Genomic DNA, 22,783 nt, shown 5'->3' with positions numbered 1-22,783 from the left:
TAATAATGCTGAAATTCAGCTGTCCCATCACAGGAATAAAACACACATGTTGAAATAAAAATGAAATAGAATGTGTTCAACTACTTTAAAATTCAAATGTATCTGTATTTGTTTATTTAAAAGAAAAAAACTGAAAAATACATTTTTCACACTTTTCAAGCATGGGTATGAAACAAGATATGCTGGGAAAAAAATCCTGAACACCTGAGGAAACTACTATTTGCAGACTTGGTTTGATATTTTGTATCTAACACCGAAAGCCGTAGAGCTTTAAGTGTGGCTTAAGTGGCCATATACTTTTTTGGGGCCACTGTCTGTGTGCATGTGGGTCGAAATCCAAGGCAATATTCCCACAGCGTTCTTCCTATTGTCCTGGGAGAGAGGGAGGGGAACTAATTAAAAAGAGTGGAAAAGAGGAGACAGAGAGAAACAGAGACAGAAGGAAGGAGGGACAGAGGGGGGTAAAGATAGAGCAGGATGAGACAGTGGAGAGAAGTGGCTAATTGAAAGGAGAGAAATGACAGAGAGCGAGCGAGAGAAAGAAGGGAGGGCTGATGAGGGGCTGGAAGGGAGGGAGGAAGGGAGTGTGGGAGGGTAAGAGGGAGCCAAAACTGGCAACTTTGCCAAAGTGCCCAAGTTCAGTCACTTGTGCAGCTGCAACAGAAAGCAAGAGGACGAGGGTAGCCAGGGTGACCGAGAGTTAGAAAAAGCCAGGAAAAGTGAGAGAAGACAGAAGGAGGAGAACTGTCATTCTCTGGCTTTAAGTCCAGGAGGTCTAGAGATGTCAAAACACGGCTACACATAAAAGCAGAAACAAGGACCAGACTTAGTCGGCAAGAGAAGTCTAATAAAGACTCCCAAGCAGCGTGCTTGTATTGTGGTCGGAGGATAGAGGGAGAAATAGAGGAGAAGAAGGTGGAGAGGAAAAAAAGAAAAGCAGGGAGGGGCGTGCTCGCATTAGAAGGTGGCTGGTTTCCTTACTGTAGCATTTGAAGGATAGAGGAGAAATCCATCATCTGAGATCATCTCAACAGGACTGCACGTCTCCATCCCTCCATCGATTCAACCTTCCCTTGCAGGGAGAGAGGAGGACCGAGGACCCCGTGGAGATGAAGAGACCTCATGACTACAGTTCCCCAGACTCGGACACAGACGAACTGATTGATGTCGGACAGGAGGACAGCTACTGGTGAGGACTTTGCGTGTATAATGTGCTCAGTGGCGATGACATGGGTGTATATAGCTGTCAGTCGCTCTACATGCAGAGCTCACACTGCAGCTCAGAACGTGAGCAACCAATAAAAGTAACATTTGTGATGAGTTTAAGTTTTATTCGAAATTCTATTTTCAGTGCAAAAATAGCAACTTTGATAGTCGGAATGCAAGGTGTCTGTTCGACTCTACATGGGGCTTCAGGGATTACCATGCACTCTGCTTTTTATAACAAGATATAAAACATGCAAAAATCCTAGCAAATAAAGCTATGCAAATGCTCTATTTTTTTATTCAAATTGTTGGCATTCGTCAGCATAAGCAATTTGGCTAATTTAGCTATTTTAATGTGTACGTTACACACTGTAAAAAAATATGATCAATAAGTTGACAGCATACGTTTTTAGATTGCATTAACTAATCAAAATAAGTTTCACCTTTTTACGTTATACAAGATTCAACTCATTTATAAAATCAGTTTAATGTAATTTAAGTTGAAAACACTTAAACATCCAAGTTGATTGTACTTAAGCATTTTTTTTGTTCCAGTGCATGTATTTATACTATGTTAAATTATGCATTATTCCGAGCAAATAAGCCAAACTGAGTAATACTTTATTTTACAGTGGCATTATTACATTTGTAACATGTAGTTACTATAGCAATAACTATAAATTATGCATAGTTACATGCAACTAACCCTAAACCAATTCAAACTAATCAAACACTAAAGCAAGTTACTTGATATTACTCTGACTTAAATCTATAATTACATTGTAACAAAGACACCGTAAAATAAAAGGGTATAGCTACTTTAGTTTAAGGTGTCGTTGTTACAATGTAATTATAATATAAGTACAAACTAATATTAATTAACCACATAATTAAAATAGGGTTAGGGTTTGTTTAAGAGTTAGTTGCATGTAATTATGCATAATGTATTGTTATTATGTATGTACACTGTAAAATAAAGTGTTACCAAATAAAATACCAATGTAACCCCCAAACTCTAACCCTAAAATCATAACAAGTACTTTTTGGTAATTAATAGTATGCAGTACTTATGTAATTACACTGTAACAAGGACATATTAAAAAGTGCAACCACAATTTTTTCATTTATTTTTATATTTACTCTGCTATCCATGCTTTTCCTGACGCATCATTATTCAGGATAGGAGCATAGTTTCTGCATGAGGGGACAGTGAAGAGACACGTCCAACAAATGTTTGAGAAAACATCAAATTGCTAATATTACAACCAGTATTCTACAGAAAACGTCTTGTGGTTGTCCCTCCCTAATTTAAATGGACATTGAAACTCTGTAGCGTATACCAGCACACCAGAGCGCAGTGACACATGAGTTTATATGAGCGGACATGCACATTGTCAAAATCACACATAGGGACACAGTCAAGCAGGACAGCTGAAGGAGGCCCATAACAATCTTATTTGACTTACTCTTGAGAGGCGTATCTTCCTATTCCTGTGCCACTGACGAGCATAAAGCTCAGCATGCTTTTCCCCTCTCTGTCTGTTTTGCATTTTTCTCTCAGTCATTTAGTCTTTTTGATATTTCAGTAAAGCTGCGACACAAATCAAGTGCAGACTGAAGACTCATGTAACCGCCATTTGGTCCTTTTGAATCGCGCCCTACAATGACCAATCGTTTCTCATCTTATTGCCTTTGAAAACTCTCTTCCAGAACGCAAAAACTCTATACAAGTTTATTCCTGTAACTAATTTTCTTTTTGGACTGGACTCTTTTCCTCTAAACAAACGGAATGTTTGTGAATTAAGCCTCTTAATGTTAAAAGGACTTACAATGATGTGATATAAAAATAATAGTTATGCGTGGAAGTCAAAGTAAAAGCAAAACAAACAGTGTCATTCTGCTGGCAGGGCAGAGAGTGCCCATGCAAACCAGATCCACATTGAAGGATAATACAGAGTATTGATGTGCTCAAAGTGCACGCAAAAGCCACTATTTCAGCCTGCCCTGCGGATATGCAATCATCATGTCTTTTGAGCTTAAAAAGAAAATGCTTTCGTACGATGCAAAAATCATAACATATCAGCCATCTGACAATAATGTCCAAAAACGCGTTAAACCAAAATAATCTTGTTTTCTGTTTACCCCGGCGCTCCCGTGTCTAGCTGTTCCCCAAGACAAATTAGATTGGGTTTGATGATGTGCAACAGCGTTTCTGCGTTGTATTAAGTACAGTAATGACAACAATATGCATTGACATCAAAGCTTTAATCTGTCCCCTTCCCCGCTCGCTCTTTCTCTTGCTCAGCCCTGTCACTGGGTCCATGTCTCCAGGCAGTACCTCACAGATCCTGGCGCGCAAGAAGAGAAGAGGGGTGAGTTTACGTCAATCCAGCTCTGTTTTTCCCTTGCTTGTTCAAGAACAGACCAAATATATAATTCATATATGATCTTGCTACAAGGCCTCTTCTGTAAATGCTTGCCATTTTCAAAAGTCCCTGCAATATGACCCTCTGCAGCAACATGCATTTTTACAGTTTAAGCCCTCTTGTCTGACTTTGATTTGTGTTTTTTCCTATTTGACTTGTTATTTCTTCCAAAAATCTGATTTTACGAATGCTGCGACTTGGCCTCGGCCACAAAAATAATCCAGTTAGCAAATGCTTTCCACTTCGAATGGTCGTTCTGTCTTTAAATTGATTCCGCTGGATTCCTCAGATAATTGAGAAGAGGCGCAGGGACAGGATCAACCACAGTCTGTCAGAGCTCAGGAGACTCGTACCCAGTGCCTTCGAGAAACAGGTAAGACGATCAGACTAAACGCCACAGGCTCAGCTCTGCTTTGTATTCTCAAAACAGCTGAGGTGAATGAGTTTACTGTACAAGCTCATTGGTTAAAAACTGTATTAAAAAATGTTCTTCTGACCAGGGCTCCTCTAAACTGGAGAAGGCTGAGATTCTTCAGATGACAGTGGATCATCTGAAACTGCTTCATGCCATGGGCGGCAAAGGTGAGAGAAGATATGGAGCAAGAGATTTCAGAAGGGCTTTCATTACAGTATGCAGTGTTATTGCGCCTGTTATATTGCTCTTAGTTTGGGTTATGGATTTGAATAACCTCAAATATTTAACTTAAAGGGATAGTTCACCGAAAAAAGAAAATTCTGTGATCATTTGCTTACCCACAAGTTGTTCCAAACCTGTATGAATTTCATTCTTCTAATGAACCCCATTGATTTCCAAATAGTAGTGTTTTTCATACTATAGAAGTCAATGGTGCCCATCAACCGTCGGTTACTGACATTCTTCATATCTTCTGTTGTGTTTGGCAGAAGAAGGAAATTCATACAGGTTTGGAATAACTTGAGGGTAAGTAAATTATAACAGAATTGTCATTGTTGTGTTAACTATCCCTTTAAGAATGTAAGTAAGCCTGCATGTTGGTTCCACCATGGAATGATGCCTCGAATCAAACGTCTTCTTGAGCAACTAGAACACCTTATGAACTACCACATACAGTAGCAGTGTATAAAACCTTAGCAACTGCATAGAAACAGCAACCGATTACATCATCCTAGCATTGTAACAGCAACCTCTACATGTCGTTCACACACCACTCAAATTTACTTCTGAAAGTTTAAATTTATTCTTTAAATGTATTAAAATAGCTGTTATCATCCTTTATTGCAGGAGTTTGCAAAATGGGATTCAGGGAGTCAAGGGGGGGGGGGGGGGGTGCTAGGGGATTTACATATTTTTTATTAATTTGTTTTGCTTTGTAAAGACTGGTCAGAAATCATTAAGATTAATTACAACTGTCTTATTCTATTCTACAGATACTATTTTAATATTTTTTCTTCTTTATTACAATCCAAACATTAAGGTGTTGGTAAAACACATTTTTTCGAAGGCTTGATTGTGTTTGCGCGGTGCACTGTAACATGTTCATGCTTCGTTTAAAAAAAAAATTTGCATTATTTTTCATACATTTTACCTTTATTTTACGCTGCTCTGTCTCTCCTTGTATAAACTGTCTGATAGTTGCCTGGTTCTATGAAGCCGGTCCCTCAAAAATACGCAATGTGCTCAGATTGGTCAGCTGGCCCAGCTGTGTTGTGATTCGCTAACCGCCTAGCACAGTCCAGCCTACTCTTCTCCACAGCAATAAAACAATAAAAATGGCCTCGCCCCCTTATTTAATATTCTCGGGGGAGGGGTTTATGTAAATATTGGAGCTGCTGATGTCAGCAAGTCTGGAAGAAAAGGCTGTATTTCCCAACCGGCCGTTTGCTATAGTCCTTAGAAATTGATTTATTAAAAAGCAAATATCTCCCTTTGCTTTAAACTTTGAGCGTTGTAACTTTGCAGATGTTGTTTATGCTTAAACAGCAACATTACACACTAGCTAAAGTTAGAAAAGTAAAATCGTATTTTACCACCCCTTTAAAAAAAAATGAATTGAAAAAACAAAGTGTTGTTTTTTATATCACACTAAATATTTTTTTCTCACAATATACACTAAAAGTTTGGGGTCATATGTCTTTTATTCATGCCAAGGCTGGATTTATTTGATTAAAAAAACAGTAAAAACAAAAATATTGACAATTTAAAATAACTGTTTTCTATTTTAATATATTTTCCAATTAATTTTTTTTCTGTGATATTATTATTCCAGTCTTTAGTGTCACATGATCCTTCAGAAATCATTCTAATTGATTAATGTTGAAAAGTCTACATTACTGCGTACTGTCACTCAATTTAACGCATCCTTGCTGAAAAAAAAGTTAAAATCTGGCTGTAGTATAAACTTTATACATGAAAAATGTACAGCTGCTTTTATATTTTAGGAGGGTTTTCTCCATCATAATAACTGGGGGTCCTCCTTGGCATTAAAAAGTTAGAAAATCCATGCGTTATTGTATGTATTTATCAAGCATAACATTCAAGTATTCTCTCCACTAGGCTACTTTGATGCACGTGCTCTGGCAGTGGATTACAGGACTTTGGGCTTTCGGGAGTGTGTTGGAGAGGTGGTGAGATACCTCAGCTCTCTTGAGGGAGTAGAATCCTCAGACCCCATCGGTGCGCGCCTCGTGTCCCACCTTAGCCACTGCGCCAGTGAGCTGGACCCTCTCTTCCAGAGCTCCGCTGCTCTGCCTTTTCCTCCTTGGCCCTGGCCCTCCTTCCCTCAGCTAGCAGCCACCTCGTCTCCAATCTCGTCTACCCCTTTTCCACCAAACGCTCGCCGTGATCTGCCCCCCCATGCCACCGCTACCTTGCTGGGCTACCCTTCACCGGCCCTGCGAGTAGGATCTTTGAGCACCCAGGGGGCGATAATGAGTCCAGCAATGACCCCAGTGCGTCGACTGCCCTCTATCCCCGGCCATCCTCACAGACTTCAACAGCACTCACCTGATGGACCCACAATCCCATCCTCCTCCTCATCTTCCTCCAACTCCACCCCTCCACAGATTTCCTTCAGACCCTTTGCCCCTCTGGGGTCTCCAGCCCCAGGTCGCAGGGGTTTGAGTACCTCCAGTAAGTCCGCACAGGCCTGGGGCACAGAAATTGGGGCGTTCTGAATCAGCAAGTTTGGAGTTTGTGACAGTCTGAAAGGAAAAATAAATGTCTTGGTCATTTGAACTTATTTATGACCATTTCCACGTTTAAAAGGAACTACAAAGCAATGGACAGTTTATTCAATAAATGTTTATTACCATTTACTATTACAGGTCAAATGACATTTCGAAATAAGAAAACAAAACAAAACCGTATTATGTTTACAGAGAAAAAATAGGAAGGAAATTAAATGGACCGTAGAATCCAAGTGTAAAATCAAAGGTACATGCAACTCTTTGAGAGACTGGATGAGATAAATGAAATGCTTAAAGCAATTTGGTGCTTTGATCTTGGATTTTGAGATCCGGATACTGGAATTTTCTAGAACTCTGATCTTTTATCTTTTTTTATATTAGTGTATTTGTTAACTCTGTCATTTATACATTAATTGCCCATGGATTCTGGCATGATATATCATATTTTTGAGATGGAAATGCTTGAGGAGATTACATAAAGAGAAATGTGCCTTAAAAGCGTTCCTCTTCTTCTCTTAAATGTGTGTGCAAGTACATGGAGCTTCCAGAAGATGGCAACAGAGCAGCTGTTTTTAATTCATTTTACAGGCACTGTTTTAATGCTTTTATATTGACATTGCACAGTCCCTTATGCTCACCAAGGCTTCATTTATTTGATCAAATATACAGTAAAACGGTCATATTTAGAAATATTATTATAAAAAATATGTAGGCCATGTAGTAGGCCTATCCATGTGACAAAGCTGTCTTGTTCACTCACTTGTGTATGCAGCTACCAGAAGATGGCAGCACTAGAGGCACGGCTCGACTAGAGCAAAATGTGCTGATCAACTCTCAGCTCTCATGAACATTCTGATTGTATAATTTTGTAACAGTTCCCTTTTTCTGAGTCACAAAATCAATGGAAACCTATTGGAATTGTTATTTTTATTCTATACTGGACACCAACTGTTATGTTATTAGAAAGCTCAGAGGAAAAGATGTAGGCCTACTTACCAAGTACACACACTGACTCTTATCTGAAAGACTCCTCTGGGTGCTATAGAGCAAGGTGCCATTTAGAGCTTATGTTTTCTTTAGCTGTCTCCAGAGAGGTTGATGAGAGCACTGCGGTACGGCGGCCACTCATGGTGAAAACATGGTGGCTTCTGGCCCTGATCCTGCAACAGCAAGAGGAAAACCAGGCACACTGTGTGCCCTCTCAGTGCCTCTGCCAACCACTCTCCCTACAGGCTGTAATTAGAGTGAAACCAAACTAACTTCAAAACAGGAAATCAAAATCTCTTCAAGCACACTTACATTGAAGGAAAAAAAAGAGAAGAAATTGATGTAAGAGATTAATGTATCGTCAGTTATCGTAAAATAAACCCAGACATGATCAGGAGCCACCGCGGTGAGTCACCATGAAAGGTCTATTAACCAGCTGACTATAAACTATTTTCTACATTTTTTAGTTATTTGGGACAGTGCATTAATAAACATTTCTGTCATTATGCTAGAGTTAGCAAAAAAGCTATTTGTTCACATGCAGTCCCTAGAACATTGCATGGCTAATCCACTAAATAAGTAGGCTAAATACGTGCCGTGGACACATTAAATATTGATTTGATTGAGAGGTATATCTTAAAGTGTCAGCTAAGAATAGTAGGATATATGTACATTCAAATCTGCCTAGCAACAAAAACGAATACTGCAACAGTAATATCCATACTAAATCATTTGAGGTCATTTTCTCTAAAAGAGTAGCTGCGTTTGTATGAAACGACACAGTGATTCCGCAAGACGTCTCAGAAAACACTATTAACGCCAGAATGAATTTGTGTGAATAATTAATAGAAAAAAAACACAATACTAAAATTAGTTAGCTTAAGATTTTATTTTAAGGAGATGATAATGGACGAAATACACTGCTCTAAATATTCAGACAAGAGCTGCCAGGTAAAGGGGTGAGCCAGGGCAAAATCCAAGGGTAGTCAGGATACAAGCCACGAGACAGTTCAGCAATGCAACAATCCCCAAGGACAGTTGATAAGGAAGATGGGCCAGGCAGGGGACAAAACCAGAGGAAAACAGTCCCAGGAGCACAGCACAGGTAACAGTCCAAAATAGAAGCAGAAAATCATTACCCCAAAACAGGTCTGCATACAGGAACTGTGCAAATCAGAGCAGAAAAACAAGATTAAACAAACAATCAGAACATGTAAGCTTGGCACGACTAGAACAGGAGTATTTTGGACAGTAGTGAAACGGATGGTAACCAAGACACTGGTTACACTGACAGAGAAGCAAAGATAGAGAGAAGCATAAGTAGTGGAGGAATAAATGCAAAAACGAGACACAGGTGTGTGTGGGGAGAGCTGGAGCACTAATTAGAATGAGGTGCAGCTGTGATGGCCGAGTGAGTGGAACTGACCATCATACACACAAAAGCCTGATGATCAAACCAGAGTACTGACAGGACCCCCCACCCCAGGAATATCCCCTGCCCCGCCACCTGGAATCAAGAATCCTCCTGATGGTGAAATTGGAACCAAACCAACCTATCGGGGGGGGGGGGAGAGAAGAAGATACATGAAACAGTGGGTGCACTCGACGAAGAGGATGCGGGAGCCGAAGCCAAACCGCCACCGGACTGAGCACCTTAACAATGGGGTATGGCCCAATGAACCGCAGGCACCTTAAGAGGCAGGTCCTTGGTGGAGAGCCATACCTTTAGTCCACAGATGTACTTGGGTGCCTCAGCCCGACGGCGGTCCGCCAATCTCTTGGTGCGTTCCCTAGTTCTCAGAAGTGCTTCCCTGGCTCTTCTCCAGGTCCACCGGCATCGATTGATAAATGCCTGAACTGAGGAAACCGCAGCTTTGGAACCCTGTGAAGGAAACAGAGGGGGTTGATATCCCAGGCAGCAAGAAAAAGGAGATAATCCAGTAGACGACACCGGCAATGTATTGTGCGCATACTCAACCCACGTAAGCTGCTGGCACCAGGATGAGGGATTGTGAGAAGCCAGACAACGAAGGGCCCTCCCAAGGTCCTGGTTCGCACGCTAGGTCTGGCCGTTGGTTTGGGGATGGAATCCTGACGACAGACTAGCAGTAGCACCAATCTGTCGACAGAACTCCCTCAAGAAGTGGGAGACAAACTGGGGGCCTCTGTCAGAAACCACGTCCTCCGGAAGACCATGGACCAGGTGTGGGCCAGTCAGAGACGGCTTCTACCTTCGCAGGGTCCATGCGAATCCTCTCCACTGATATGATGTGTCCCAAGAATGGAACTGACTGGTTGTGGAAGGAACACTTCTCCGCCTTAACAAACAGTTGGTTCTCTAGCAACCGCTTCAACACTTGTCTGACGTGCTGGATGTGTACCTGGAGTGAACGAGAAAAAGTGAGGATGTCATCCAGATACACAAAGACAAATTTGTTGATCATGTCTCTCAGCACGTCATTGACGAGCGCCTGGAAGACGGCTGGGGCATTAGTCAAACCAAAGGGTAGGACCCTGTACTCAAAATGCCCTGTGGGTGTATTAAAAGCCGTCTTCCATTCGTCCCCCTCCCTGTTCCGAACCAAATGATAGGTGTTGCCATGGTCCAACTTCGTGAAGTACCTTGCCCCCTGCAGGATCTCGAAGGCTGATGACATCAAAGGTAGTGGATGCCTATTCTTAATGGTGATGTCATTCAGCCCCCGGTAATCAATGCAAGGGCGCAAGGAACCATCATTTTTCTTCACGAAGAAGAACCCCGCCCCTGCTGGAGAGGAAGAAGGACAAATAACACCGGCCGCCAGAGACTCAGAAAGATACTTCTCCATGGCCACCTGTTCAGGAGCAGACAAGGAGAATAACCGTCCCTTCGGCGGAGAAGTGCCAGGGAGTAGATTGATGGCACAATCATAGCGGTCGAATATCTTGACAAACTCAGCTTTAAAGCTGGAAAACTCCATACAACATGCTGCCTTAGCTGCCCAAACAGAAGTGGCCCACTCCCGAGCTCGACCGACAAGGAGAGAGATGACAAATGCCACTTTGGCTGAATCTGAGGCATAAGTGAGGGGTTGCAGAGAGAAAATCACCTCACATTGAATAATGAATGCACGGCATACTGTGGGCTCACCGGACTAAATAGGAGGGTTGTTGATGCGTGGTTCAGGGGTGACTAAAGAACATCCAGTGGCCAACGTCACAAGATTACGTTCAGTCTCCATCCGACGAACAGTCTCTGTAAGCTTGGTGACTTGGCTGGCTAATGAGTCCACAGCATGATGAGCAGCCACCAGCTTCCCTTGATGCTGTCCGAGCAGCGCACCCTGTGCTTCCAAAGCGGAGCGTAACTGCGATTGATCTGCTGGATCCATCCTGGTCAGTGTGTACTGTTAGGGTTACTGGGAAGAAACAGGCTCAAGAGCAGATTAGCAGTTAGCTTAGATTATTGACCCAACAGCGAGGGAAAAACAAAAGAAAATAACAAGCAGCCGAGCTGCCAGGTAAAGGGCTGAGCCGAGGCAAAATCCAAGGGTAATCAGGATACAAGCCACGAGACAGTTCAGCAATGCAATAATCCCCAAGGACAGTTGGAACAATCCCCAAGGAAGATGGGCCAGGCAGGGGTCAAAACCAGAGAAAAAAAAAAACAGTCCCAGGAGCAGAGCACAGGTAACAGTCCAAAATAGAAGCAGAAAATCATTAACCATGTAAATGATCCAAAACAGGTCTGCATACTACAGTAGGCCTACTTATTTAAGTATAATCACCTTAAAATAAAGGGCAACCAAAAGTTATTATGGAAATACCTCATTAATAAACCTACAGTTTATAGAGTGATGCAGGTAGGACCACTTTGTAGGCTGAAATGCGGAAATGAGTTGGCATTTTAGCATTTACAGTTACATATCCCAAAGTCAATTGGTTTTTCGAATGGGATTTTGGTTGAATGGCTGTAATAAGGTTTGTAGTGAACAAGCTCAAGCACTTTCACGTTTTATTCTACAAAATAAATCCAGATTTTTTTAGGCTGTCATGTGACTTGAAAAAGGTGGTTGCCAACAAGTGGCTAAATGGGACTACAGAGGCTGTTGGGGAGATTAAGCGTCATAACGCTGAAAAGGTAAACTCAGCCCGCTGTTACAACCTCATGATCCTCATAATTGTGGACCTTATGTGGCAAAAAAACAAGCATATATAGCCATCTTTAGAATTTTGTGTTTGAACTTCCGTTTTTGCTGCAGCTCTGTATAATGGCATCGCTGTTGAAAAGTCTATAGCTCGTGCAGTGCATTTACTTATTGTAAAATTAACTAAAGTTATCATGAGCGTTGTAATGTTTGAAGTGAATGTCATAACAAATGTCAGTAACCCTAGAAGTTTTAAAACGAGCGGTTAATTTATAAATCCGTAAGAACTTACCTTCATGCTGTGGGGATACAAACTTGAACACAGAACAAGCACAGCCCTGAAAAGAGACAGAGATACATAAGGTCTATACAAATGACATTAAAGCAATCAGGTGGCACAAGTTGCAGGGCCCAGAAAATTTGATGAGTTTTATGAGAACGTGGACTCTTGAATTCGGAATCTTGTAATTATGGCAATTCTGACATAGCATGAATGCATCCTAGGAAACATGAAAGTAAGCCTGGTTTCAGTTACCCGGATGGATGCACCAATAATTTTGAGTTGCCATGGACAACAGGGAGTATTTTATGTTATCTGACCACTGAATGGTGTGATTGACCAATCAGAATCAAATTCTAGATACACAGGGGAAATGTTGATTTGAAACATGATGGGAACAGCAATAAATAATGTAGATCATTTAATATATCTATATAGAGATCAGTGAGAAGAAAGCAAGTCTGTAGCAAATAGTGTTAGTGAACGTTAATCACTCAATTTTCACTCCAAATTATTGTTCTCAATATAATGATTTTAATTTACTTATGCCACTTCTGTTAGGTTTTCAACTTGAATGTCAAATAACGAATAATTGTTTCGGAGGTACGTTTTTTGAAGGCATGTAAGTGCTGCTGATGCATACAGGTACTTTAAAAATAAGAAATAAAAATACATGACAGTGCTGTGCAGTTACACAAAAGTACAAAGACAAAGACGGTCTCAAATTAAAACTGATGTTGACCATGAAAACTGAATAATGTGTTTTACCACTGAAAGAGCAATTAAAACAACACATCAAAGTGTTGGTCTATGTGATGGAAATAGAGAAGTTATACTTTTTTTTTAGTTCTTGGGTTGTTTGCCCAGTTTGAACTTTAAAATGGGCATGGAATGTGTGTATGCGTGTGCTAGACTGTGGCGGGACTGTGTGTCTGTGAGGGATGTGGCGCAACGAGGAAGCATTGGGCAGATTCTCATGCGAGTGGCGTGTGTGATTGTGTGTAGAGTGACTCGCGTGTGAGTGTAGAGTGTTTATGTTAGTCAGTGTTTAAGCATGAGTGTGTGTGTGGACGTGCGGGTATAGTCCTCTATTCTTTTGGCACCAGAAGAGTCAGTGCTGCAACCACAGCTTCCAGTATGGGCCACCACAATCACACAAGGCCAGCTTTCCCACGGGGAGGGGCCATGGAGAAAAACAGAGCACTAAAGAAGGAGTATGACCCACACAACGGAACAGGCAGGGTAGATATTTTCCTGTCAACATGAAAATAAGGTAGTCAGGAACTGTAAGTTTCTCCTGTTCAGGAAATATGACCTGTGCTTGTTCCTATAGCATGGAACTGGGAAATCTTGCATTGAGGGCCTTCATCACACCCCATTTTACACTATACTACACAACCCTTTATGATGTATAACAAACTTGCAAACTGGAAAAGCTACTCTAGTATTAATATTTTCACTACAGAGTTTGTCATTACAATAACCAGTGTTGGGGAAAGTTACTTTTAAAAGTAATGTTACAATATTTAAATAAGAAATAAATAAGCATCAGGCTAAAGGTAATGCAAATTCACACCTGTACAGTAGAGGGTGCAGTTCAATACTCTTACTTCTGCAATAAAAACAAAAAATTACAAACAAAACACAAATGTGTTCTTTATCCAAAGTCAATGTTGCTTATTTGTATGGTTTAATGGATACAATAGTACAATGACCATCGTGTTTACGCAGCAACGCCTCTGCACTTTAAAATTTCTCCCAACATGGGGTCAGGAGAGATCTCAGTCAATATCTGAAAAAGTAACAGATATTTTGTTGCACATTTAAAAAGTAATGCGTTACTTCACTTTTTATTTGAAAAAAGTAATCACTTGTAATGTCCTGTACTTGTAATGCGTACCCCAACACTGTTGGGTTGATTACATAGTTAGTACTGTAATTATTACGAACTGCTCTGAGACCTACATTGAAGATCCAAATGCAGCTTTATTGGGACAACCCAGAATCATAATCCATATAACAGGCAAAAGGGCAAACAATCCAAATAAGCAGCCAGACAGAAAACACCAGCAAAAGTGTAATAGAGAAAACAGGTGGAGAATAAAACAAGTTTTATCTACCTAACACGCAAAAAGAAAACATTTTCATAACGGCCAGCAAAATCTACCAGTTAGCCTCTGGTTTAAGACGGAATAATGGTGCAAACACCAGTGAAGTGATGAGTGTAAACTGTAGTAAATTAGCTTGAGTGATTTATTTAAATACTGTCCTCCCAACATTTTTACCCGCAAAAATAACTCTGTCCATGCCTTTCCAGCACTAATTTTTCATTGTCTTTAGTAAATCCTGACTGTAGTTTTTTAATGCCAAAAGAGGGTTATATAACTGGACTAAGTTTTGATTACTTTTAGATTACTTTTGACTTTTAACCTTCACTTATTTATCACATAGATTTTAATCTGGTGCTATAAAGATACAGTGAGGAAAATAAGTATTTGAACACCCTGCTATTTTATTTATTTTATTATTTTGCAAGTTAAGATGTCGCTGAGAAACACTGATTTTGAGCTTCCTCCAAATATTCTCTATCAGGTTTAGGTCTGGAGACTGGCTAGGCCACGCCAGAACCTTGATATGCTTCTTACAGAGCCACTCCTTGGTTGTCCTGGCTGTGTGCTTCAGGTCATTGTCATGTTGGAAGACCCAGCCTAGACCCATCTTCAATGGTCTGAGGGAAGGAGACTGTTCCCCAAAATCTCGCAGTACATGGCCCAGGTCATCCTCTCCTTAATACAGTGCAGTCGCCCTGTCCCATGTTCAGAAAAAAAACCCAAAGCATGATGCTACCACCCCCATGCTTCACAGTAGGGATGGTGTTCTTGGATACTCATCATTCTTCTTCCTCCAAATACGTTTAGTGGAATTATGACCAAAAAGTTCTATCTTGGTCTCATCTGACCACATGACTTTCTCCCATGATTCCTCTGGATCATCCAAATGGTCAGTGGCAAACTTAAGATGGACCTGGACATGTGCTGTTTTAAGCAGGGGAACCTTCCGTGTCATGCATGATTTCAAACCATGACGTCTTAGTGTATTACCAACAGTAACCTTGGAAACGGTGGTCCCAGCTCTTTTCAGGTCATTGACCAGCTCCTCCTGTGTAGTTCTGGGCTGATTTCTCAACTTTCTTAGGATCCTTGAGACCCCACGAGGTGAGATCTTGCATGGAGCCCCAGTCCGAGGGAGATTGACAGTCATGTTTAGCTTCTTCCATTTTCTAATGATTGCTCCAACAGTGGACCTTTTTTCACCAAGCTGCTTGGCAATTTCCCCATAGCATTTTCCAGCCTTGTGGAGGTGTACAATTTTGTCTCTAGTGTCTTCGGACAGCTCTTTAGTCTTGGCCATGTTAGTAGTTGGATTCTTACTGATTGTATGGGGTGGACAGGTGTCTTTATGCAGCTAACAACCTCAAACAGGTGCATCTAATTTAGGATAATAAATGGTGTGGAGGTGGACATTTTAAAGGCAGATTAACAGGTCTTTGAGGGGCAGAATTCTAGCTGATAGACAGGTGTTCAAATACTTATTTGCAGCTGTATCATACAAATAAATAGTTTTTAAAAATTGATTTCTTCTTTTTTTTTTATTATTATTTTAGATTATGTCTCTCACAGTGGACATGCACCTACAATGACGTTTTCAGACCCCTCCATGATTTCCAAGTGGGAGAACTTGCAAAATAGCAGGATGTTCAAATACTTATTTTCCTCACTGTATAAAAATACAAAAAAATAAAATATTTTTAAAATAATATTTTGTGCAAATGAAGTGCATTAAACATTACATCAGGGTTTCCAAAACTGGGGTTTGTGAAAGAACTACGGTGGGTCCATAGAACATAAAAATGTAAAATAAAGAAAAATCTATAAAATATAAAACACAAAAGATTAACTATTTAATTAAAATTAATTTGTTAGGCAGTGGCCTTTGTAAGGCACTTACAATTAGTGAAGACAGCCTTGAGTGATATGCGCTGAAATGTAATTTACAGCTACATGATACACTGTTAACATGTGTCTCATCTTCTCTGTATTGGCTATCATCAGATACATTATAAACGTCATTGCCCTCTACTGGTGATGTTCTGAGTTAATCATCCCATAAATACTAGTGGTTCTTAACCAGAGGCCTCAGCTAAATTCCAAGGAGCCCACAGGATGACTTGAAGGTATTAAATGAACAAGTTATTATTAATATACTAAATTATTCTAACTCTTTTATTTCTCTCTCTCTCTCTCTCTCTCTCTCTCTCTCTCTCTCTCTCTCTCTCTCTCTCTCTATATATATATATATATATATATATATATATACACACACACACACACACACACACACACACACATGCATACATACAAACACAACAGCTGCTGACCGATAAATCAGAAAAAAGGCTGAGAAACATGTTTTTAGTAAATTAATTTTAAACAAAAATTTCATTTAAAAGTTTCAATAGTTAAAATGTATTGCTAAAATCATAAATGGCTAATTGAGATAAAAATGAAACTTGAATTATAATTTTACCTTCATTGGGGTATTTATAAGATATTACAATGACAAACAATGGCCTACACAAAAATCACTGTAACTAAAACAAACAGTAGTTCTGACTTGAGTTTCTTTGTCATGACAAATTGAGATAATATTAACGCTGACAACTGTCACAATTATGTTCTGTTTTGTCTTTACCTGTGCTTATTCATCCCTGATTAGTGTATCATCTCCACCTGCGTCTAATTAGTTCCCTCCTTCACCCTGTGTATTTATACTCACTGTTCTGTTCAGGGGCCTATTGCACAAAACTAGGATAAGGGGCTAAGCCAGGATATCTTGGTGATCGTGGCTCAATTTATCCACTAATTAGAAACAAGTGAAAAACATTTTTTTCGCTACTACTCCTTCAAAATATGTCCAATTTTGTCCAAAATTGGCTCAGATGATCTTTGGACTGAGTTGAACAGAAATGACTGAACAGATTTTTGATATTCGCTACCGTTCCTGAGAAATCTGTCTCTGAAGTTCACCTTGCCTGTGTTTTTGTCTTTATGTTAGATAACTTAGCATGCTAATTGTTTAGCATGCTATCCAGTTGCCATTCTTTCTAATTTGGCTCTTTAACTATCAGGTTAACCATAAGCTACATTAGCTTAGCATGCTAATCTAGTTAAAATGCTAACTTATGATTTTGTCTCCTCACTCTCACACTGAAAGCTCTCATCTGCAGCCTGTTGCATGGGCCTGAGTGATTAGTTCAATGTGTTACGCCAACGACCCCGATGCATCGCGTTGTGGGTTCTCTACTCAGTGTGACACATGCCCAGACCGCAAGAGGTACTGTGGCAGGACGTGATGCATAAGTTGCATCTGATCCAGGCATTGAGAAAGATCTCATCTGAAGCTGTTAAATATAAAGTGCAGTGCATTTAAATGCAAAATCTTATGTGTTGATTATCAGTTGATCTAAGGAACTTCGACAGGTATGTAAAAGAATGCATCCCCAGTGGCGCAATAAGATGAGCGACAGCCTCTGGACCCGGAGATACAGGGTTTGAATCCTGTGGAGGCAATTTTATAAAATTTTGTGCGATGTGTTATTTCGATTCCTTTATTATCAGAGTAAGTGTTGTACTTATCTTTCTTCCTCTTGGATTAGAAATAAGTGCATTTTTGTTAATTTTGTTCATCTGAACTTCTGTTCATTTTTAGTTCATCCTAACTATACTTTCTGAAGTGATCTGTTACTCAAGTACATTCTATTTCTGACATTTTTTCCCTTCTGGCTCTGCATTGCGCTAGAGCCGCATCTTGGGCTTGGCCCCGCAATTGCTGCTTGCAGCTATATTTTATAGTTATCTTTCATTATCGTTCTTGGTGTGTGAGCGCCTGACAGCGGTGAACTAAATTTTGCATACAGATGACAAGATCACCAAGATATCCCGGCTTAATCCCTTATCCTAGTTTTGTGCATTAGGCCCCTGTTCTGGTCAGTTATTGTTGGTCTACACATCTGTTTGAACACTTGCCTGATTGAATGTCTTTCGTGAACATTCTATGTCCTTTTGAATTAAAGACTGTGTTGTATCTTCACCTGCACTTTCTACAGCCTGTGTGTGTATGTGTATATATATTTTATATACACTCCTGAACAAAATCTTAAGACCAGGAGATTCATTGCAAGTTTTACACATTTCGCACTTTTGGATCATAACCGGGTTGTAAGTGCTGATTCAAAATGCCAAACGAAGAAACAGGAGCAAGAGGCAAAAAAAAGAGAGTAGGCAAATTATTGAAAACTGCATTTAAACGGAAACAGGCCGTTCATCAGCTGATCAAAAGTTTAAGACCATAGTCATAAAAAGTTTAAATTTGCATAAAAATATGGCTTTCATGGCATTGTCCTTCAAGCAGTCATACTGTCCAGATCTCCTGATGGCAAAGGCAAAAAGGCTTTCTCTCTTTGAACGTGGTAGGATTGTTGAGCTGCACAAGCAAGGCCTTTCGCAACGCGCCATCGCTGCTGAGGTTGGACGCAGTAAGACAGTCATTTTACATTTCTTAAAAAATCCTGAGAGTTATGGGACAAAAAAGTCAAGAGGTAGACCCAAAAAGATTTCACCTGCACTGAGCCGCAGGATCCGACGGGTTGTCCGTGAAGACACAGGTCGATCCTCAACCCAAATTAAGGCCCTTACTGATGCTGACTGCAGCCCAATAACCATAAGACGTCATCTGCTAGAGAAGGGCTTCAAGAACATAAAACGTCTTCAAAGGCCACGTCTCCTCCCACGACACAAACTTGCCCGTTTAGAATTTGCAAGGGAGCACCAAACATGGGACATTTTCTCTGACGAGAAAAAATTTAACCTGGACGGTCCTGATGGCTTCCAACGTTACTGGCATGAATGGAGATCCCACCCGAGATGTTTTCTACACACAAAAAACACGCACAGTGGAGGAGGCTCCATCATGATATGGGGTGCTTTTTCCTTCAATGGGAAAATGGAGCTTCAGGTTGTGCAGGGGCGTCAAACGGCGACTGGCTATGTGGATCTGTTGCAGCTGGCATCCCTCTTGCCCGAGGGCCCCCGTCTGTGCGGTAATGACTGGGTCTTTCAACAGGACAACGCTCCCAGGAGAATAACGTTGCTCTTTTGGACCGTCCTGTGTGCTCCCCTGATCTAAATCCTATTGAGAACATTTGGGAATGGATGGCAAGGGAAGTTTACAAAAATGGACGTCAATTCCAGACCGTGGATGCCCTTCGTGAAGCCATCTTCACCACATGGAGGAACGTTCCCACCAGCCTCCTGGAAACTGTCGCATCAAGCATTCCGAAACAAGTTTTTGAAGTGATCAACAAGAACGGGCGGGGCTACTCACTACCGAGTCCTTTTTTGACACTTTTAGTACTGTTGTGCGTTTATTTTTGGGCTATGGTCTTAAACTTTTGATCAGCTGATGAACGGCCACTTTCAGTTTAAAAGCAGTTTTCAATAAATTGCCTACTGTCTATTTTTTGTCTTTTGCTCCTGTTTCTTCTTTTGGCATTTTGAAGCAGCACTTACAACCCAGTTATGATCCACAAGAGCAAAATGTGTAAAACTTGCAATGAATCCCCTGGTCTTAAGATTTTGTTCAGGAGTGTATATATGTGTGTGTGTGTGATATATTGAGAAATGAATATATATATATATATATATATATATATATATATATATATATATATATATATATATATATATATATATATATATATATATATATATATATATATATATATATATATATATATATCAGAGCTCCTAGCCAGTGGTGAGTCATCAGCACTGGCAAGGAGCTGATATTGAGAAATGTGCCTGTAAATGTATGATTTGAGATTATACTCAGCCAAATCCCCAGCTAGTGATCCCTGACGGATATCAGCATCACACACAAGTATACCTCCAGATTCACCCTGCCAGTCTAGAGCAAAAAGTAAATGAAGCAACTGAAGCCATCAGCAGATGATGCTCTCTAAAGACACTTTCTTAGACCTAACATACACTTTACAATAAATAAAGTACCAGTAATAAACATTTATTTACAACGAATAATGAATGATTATAACTGACAACAGACACGCATAAGCATTACACATATGTAGTACATTAGGTTGAAAATAAAAAAAATATTCCTTAAAGTGACAGTAGCCAATTAATCAGAAAGCAGCTGAGACTAGCCTAGAATGCTGTGCCTTTGTCATTTTGTTGACTATAGCAAAAATCTCTTTATTGTTATATATTTATATTTGTGAGTATATTGACGAAACAGTGAGCTGCAGAGACTATTTGCCACTTGTTTGTGTTGATGGATCTGCCACAGTAATGCTTGCCAAGGCAGTTTAACTGTTCTAGTGTATACACCCCTAACGCCTTGATTGTGAAGTTGTGTAACTGTCCACAATCCATCTTCCCTGCGACAAACAACCGTTCAGAATGATTATATTTTTGAGATTCAGTTAGAGTTTTCTGTTCATTTTTCGATATCAAGTCGCTGGAATATTTGACAGGGTTTATAACTCCCCTTCAAGTGTATGCAAGAGTGTGATCGGGTGTTACTCTGACGCACCTGCAGCACCATGGACAGCAACACAACACGTCAAATATTATTATATTTAAAGAACGCTCTATAAATGTTATTAAAAAAACTTTTAAAATTAATATTTACATAACTTTAACAAAACATTAGTGAAAGTTCTGGGAACGTTTTCTGTTGGCAAAACAGGATGGCTGACAGAATTAGGAAAGTGAAACGTGCATTAACCAGTCAACCCGCAGTCTTGGATAAACTGGAGTAAACACACAACAGGATGTAGCATTTAATGGTATAAAAAGCACGTTTATAACATCTGAACCACCAACCGACCACCCATTTAGCATATTGTTTGAAAAAATACGTCTGAAGAGAAAAAAATAATATAGGCCTACTCAGCATGAAATAGTACCTTTAGTGAAAACGTCTGTTTAGTAAACCCTAACACAAAAACATCATCCCAGTGTAGAGCTGGATGTGAGTGTCGTCGTCCACGGTGTACGTACACTAGAGCTGCAACTAACGATTATTTTTTCTGTCGACTAATCTAACGATTATTTTTTCGATTAGTCGACTAATCTAACGATGAATTTTTTTACCCCTTGAAATTTTTCAAAATTCTGTGGCACCCCCTCGCATAAGTTACGCTAGAGGTGTAACAGCACAGACTGCTCACAGTTCACTTTGTATCACGGTTTTAGGTTCACGTTTCAGTACAGTTCGGTATTTGCTATGTTCAGGGGAAAAAGGACTACTGTCAAATGAAAATAAAGAAAATAAGAACAGATAACTTATATAGAAGCAGCAGCACAAATAAATACTATTGAGCAAAGATGAGAATAAAATAAACAATGCTTTTCAGGATTTTCAGGTAGGTCTAACATTAGTTTTTAGGTAGAGAAATGGAATTAAGTAATCAAAAGTAAAATAACCACACATTTAATTGTTTAAAATTAAAAAATAATCCTTATTAAACTTACAAAAGCTATTCAGTCAGGAGCAGTGAGTGGTCTTTATCTTTTGTTTGACATTAAACAGACAGCAGTGAAGGCTACTGCCCCTTTAAGACCCACGGATAGTCGTCGTATTTTCTGTATAAAGTTCACTTAAGGCATAGAGTAGGCTATGACATTTTGACATACTTTTTGAGAGTTTGTCCGTTTAAGCACAGGATTTGAAAGATAACTCAATATTTGCGCGCTTTGGGACGAGTGCACAGAGACAGATCTTCTCATTCGAGTCTCCTTGCTACACGGGGGTGATGACGGTGAAAATGACTGCTCATATTCGGACGTACAGCAGCACTCGCATGCGTTTTATAAAGTTTACAAAGAGAGACCATTTTGCCCACGTTTTACTTTTATTATCGCTGTTGTTGTAGTGTACCTGAGGAGTCAGCACGTGTATCCATCGACAGAAACATACATACAGCATTATTTTCAAGTTACAACCCATAATAAAGATGCGTCATCAGATGCGAGATGAACCGAAGTGTAAGTGCGTCCCCGCAACTTTTGCTCGGGATCCCGGTTGGGAAACACTGTTCTGTATTGATTGACACCGCGCTGGTTTGTTTAGAATTATATGAGCGCCGTGACCGCGCGCTGCCGCGTGATGAAGGCTTGGCAACTCTGTTATTCAACTGCTCTGGTTTTAAAAGCTATGTCATACTAAATGCGCCAAAATGCAATAAAACTTGTTTTACGGTCGAATGCAACGCGTGTGTGTGTGAGTGAGTAAGAGACGCGCAAAAGGGCGGAGAGACAATTTAAGGAAATGCAGCTAAACGAATATGCGTGCGTCTTTTAAATAGCGTAAAAATGAATGAATGACGAATGTGGCGGCCGTTATTGATTATGTGGCAGTCCGCCACAAATTAGTCTATGTGTGGGAAACACTGTTTGGCCTCTGTTTAAAGTATTCCCATACTTTTGATATTCGCGGTCTAGGTTTTTGTG

At 40.1% G+C, this 22,783-nt stretch overlaps 1 protein-coding gene and 1 long non-coding RNA gene across 2 annotated transcripts; one reads left to right on the top strand and one right to left on the bottom strand.

The window, feature by feature from the left end:
* The first annotated feature begins 611 nt into the window (after positions 1-611).
* heyl (hes related family bHLH transcription factor with YRPW motif like) lies at positions 612-7,413 on the top strand. Its single transcript, XM_067425843.1, has 5 exons — positions 612-1,189; positions 3,512-3,578; positions 3,922-4,005; positions 4,133-4,214; positions 6,166-7,413. Exons 1-5 carry the CDS (start codon positions 1,110-1,112, stop codon positions 6,783-6,785), a joined length of 933 nt encoding a protein of 310 aa, XP_067281944.1. The 5' UTR covers positions 612-1,109; the 3' UTR covers positions 6,786-7,413.
* Positions 7,414-9,386: 1,973 nt separating this feature from the next.
* LOC137048476 (uncharacterized) lies at positions 9,387-11,233 on the bottom strand. Its single transcript, XR_010899420.1, has 3 exons — positions 10,915-11,233; positions 9,767-10,165; positions 9,387-9,666 (listed from the first exon to the last, which is right to left on the bottom strand). It is a non-coding gene; the product is annotated as an uncharacterized lncRNA (long non-coding RNA).
* Between the last annotated feature and the right edge of the window lie 11,550 nt (positions 11,234-22,783).

Source organism: Pseudorasbora parva, chromosome 19 (assembly GCF_024679245.1).
Source record: "Pseudorasbora parva isolate DD20220531a chromosome 19, ASM2467924v1, whole genome shotgun sequence".
Classification (NCBI taxonomy): Eukaryota; Metazoa; Chordata; class Actinopteri; order Cypriniformes; family Gobionidae; genus Pseudorasbora; species Pseudorasbora parva.
This window is presented reverse-complemented; position numbering and strand designations above follow the sequence as displayed.

What these genes read in the sequence shown, in the direction of transcription:
- heyl (XM_067425843.1), top strand. Translation starts at nt 1,110, where the DNA reads ATGAAGAGACCTCATGACTACAGTTCCCCAGACTCGGACACAGACGAA. An exon ending in GGACAGGAGGACAGCTACTG is followed by an intron (nt 1,190 to 3,511) that starts GTGAGGACTTTG and finishes TCTCTTGCTCAG; the next exon opens with CCCTGTCACTGGGTCCATGT. An exon ending in CGCGCAAGAAGAGAAGAGGG is followed by an intron (nt 3,579 to 3,921) that starts GTGAGTTTACGT and finishes TGGATTCCTCAG; the next exon opens with ATAATTGAGAAGAGGCGCAG.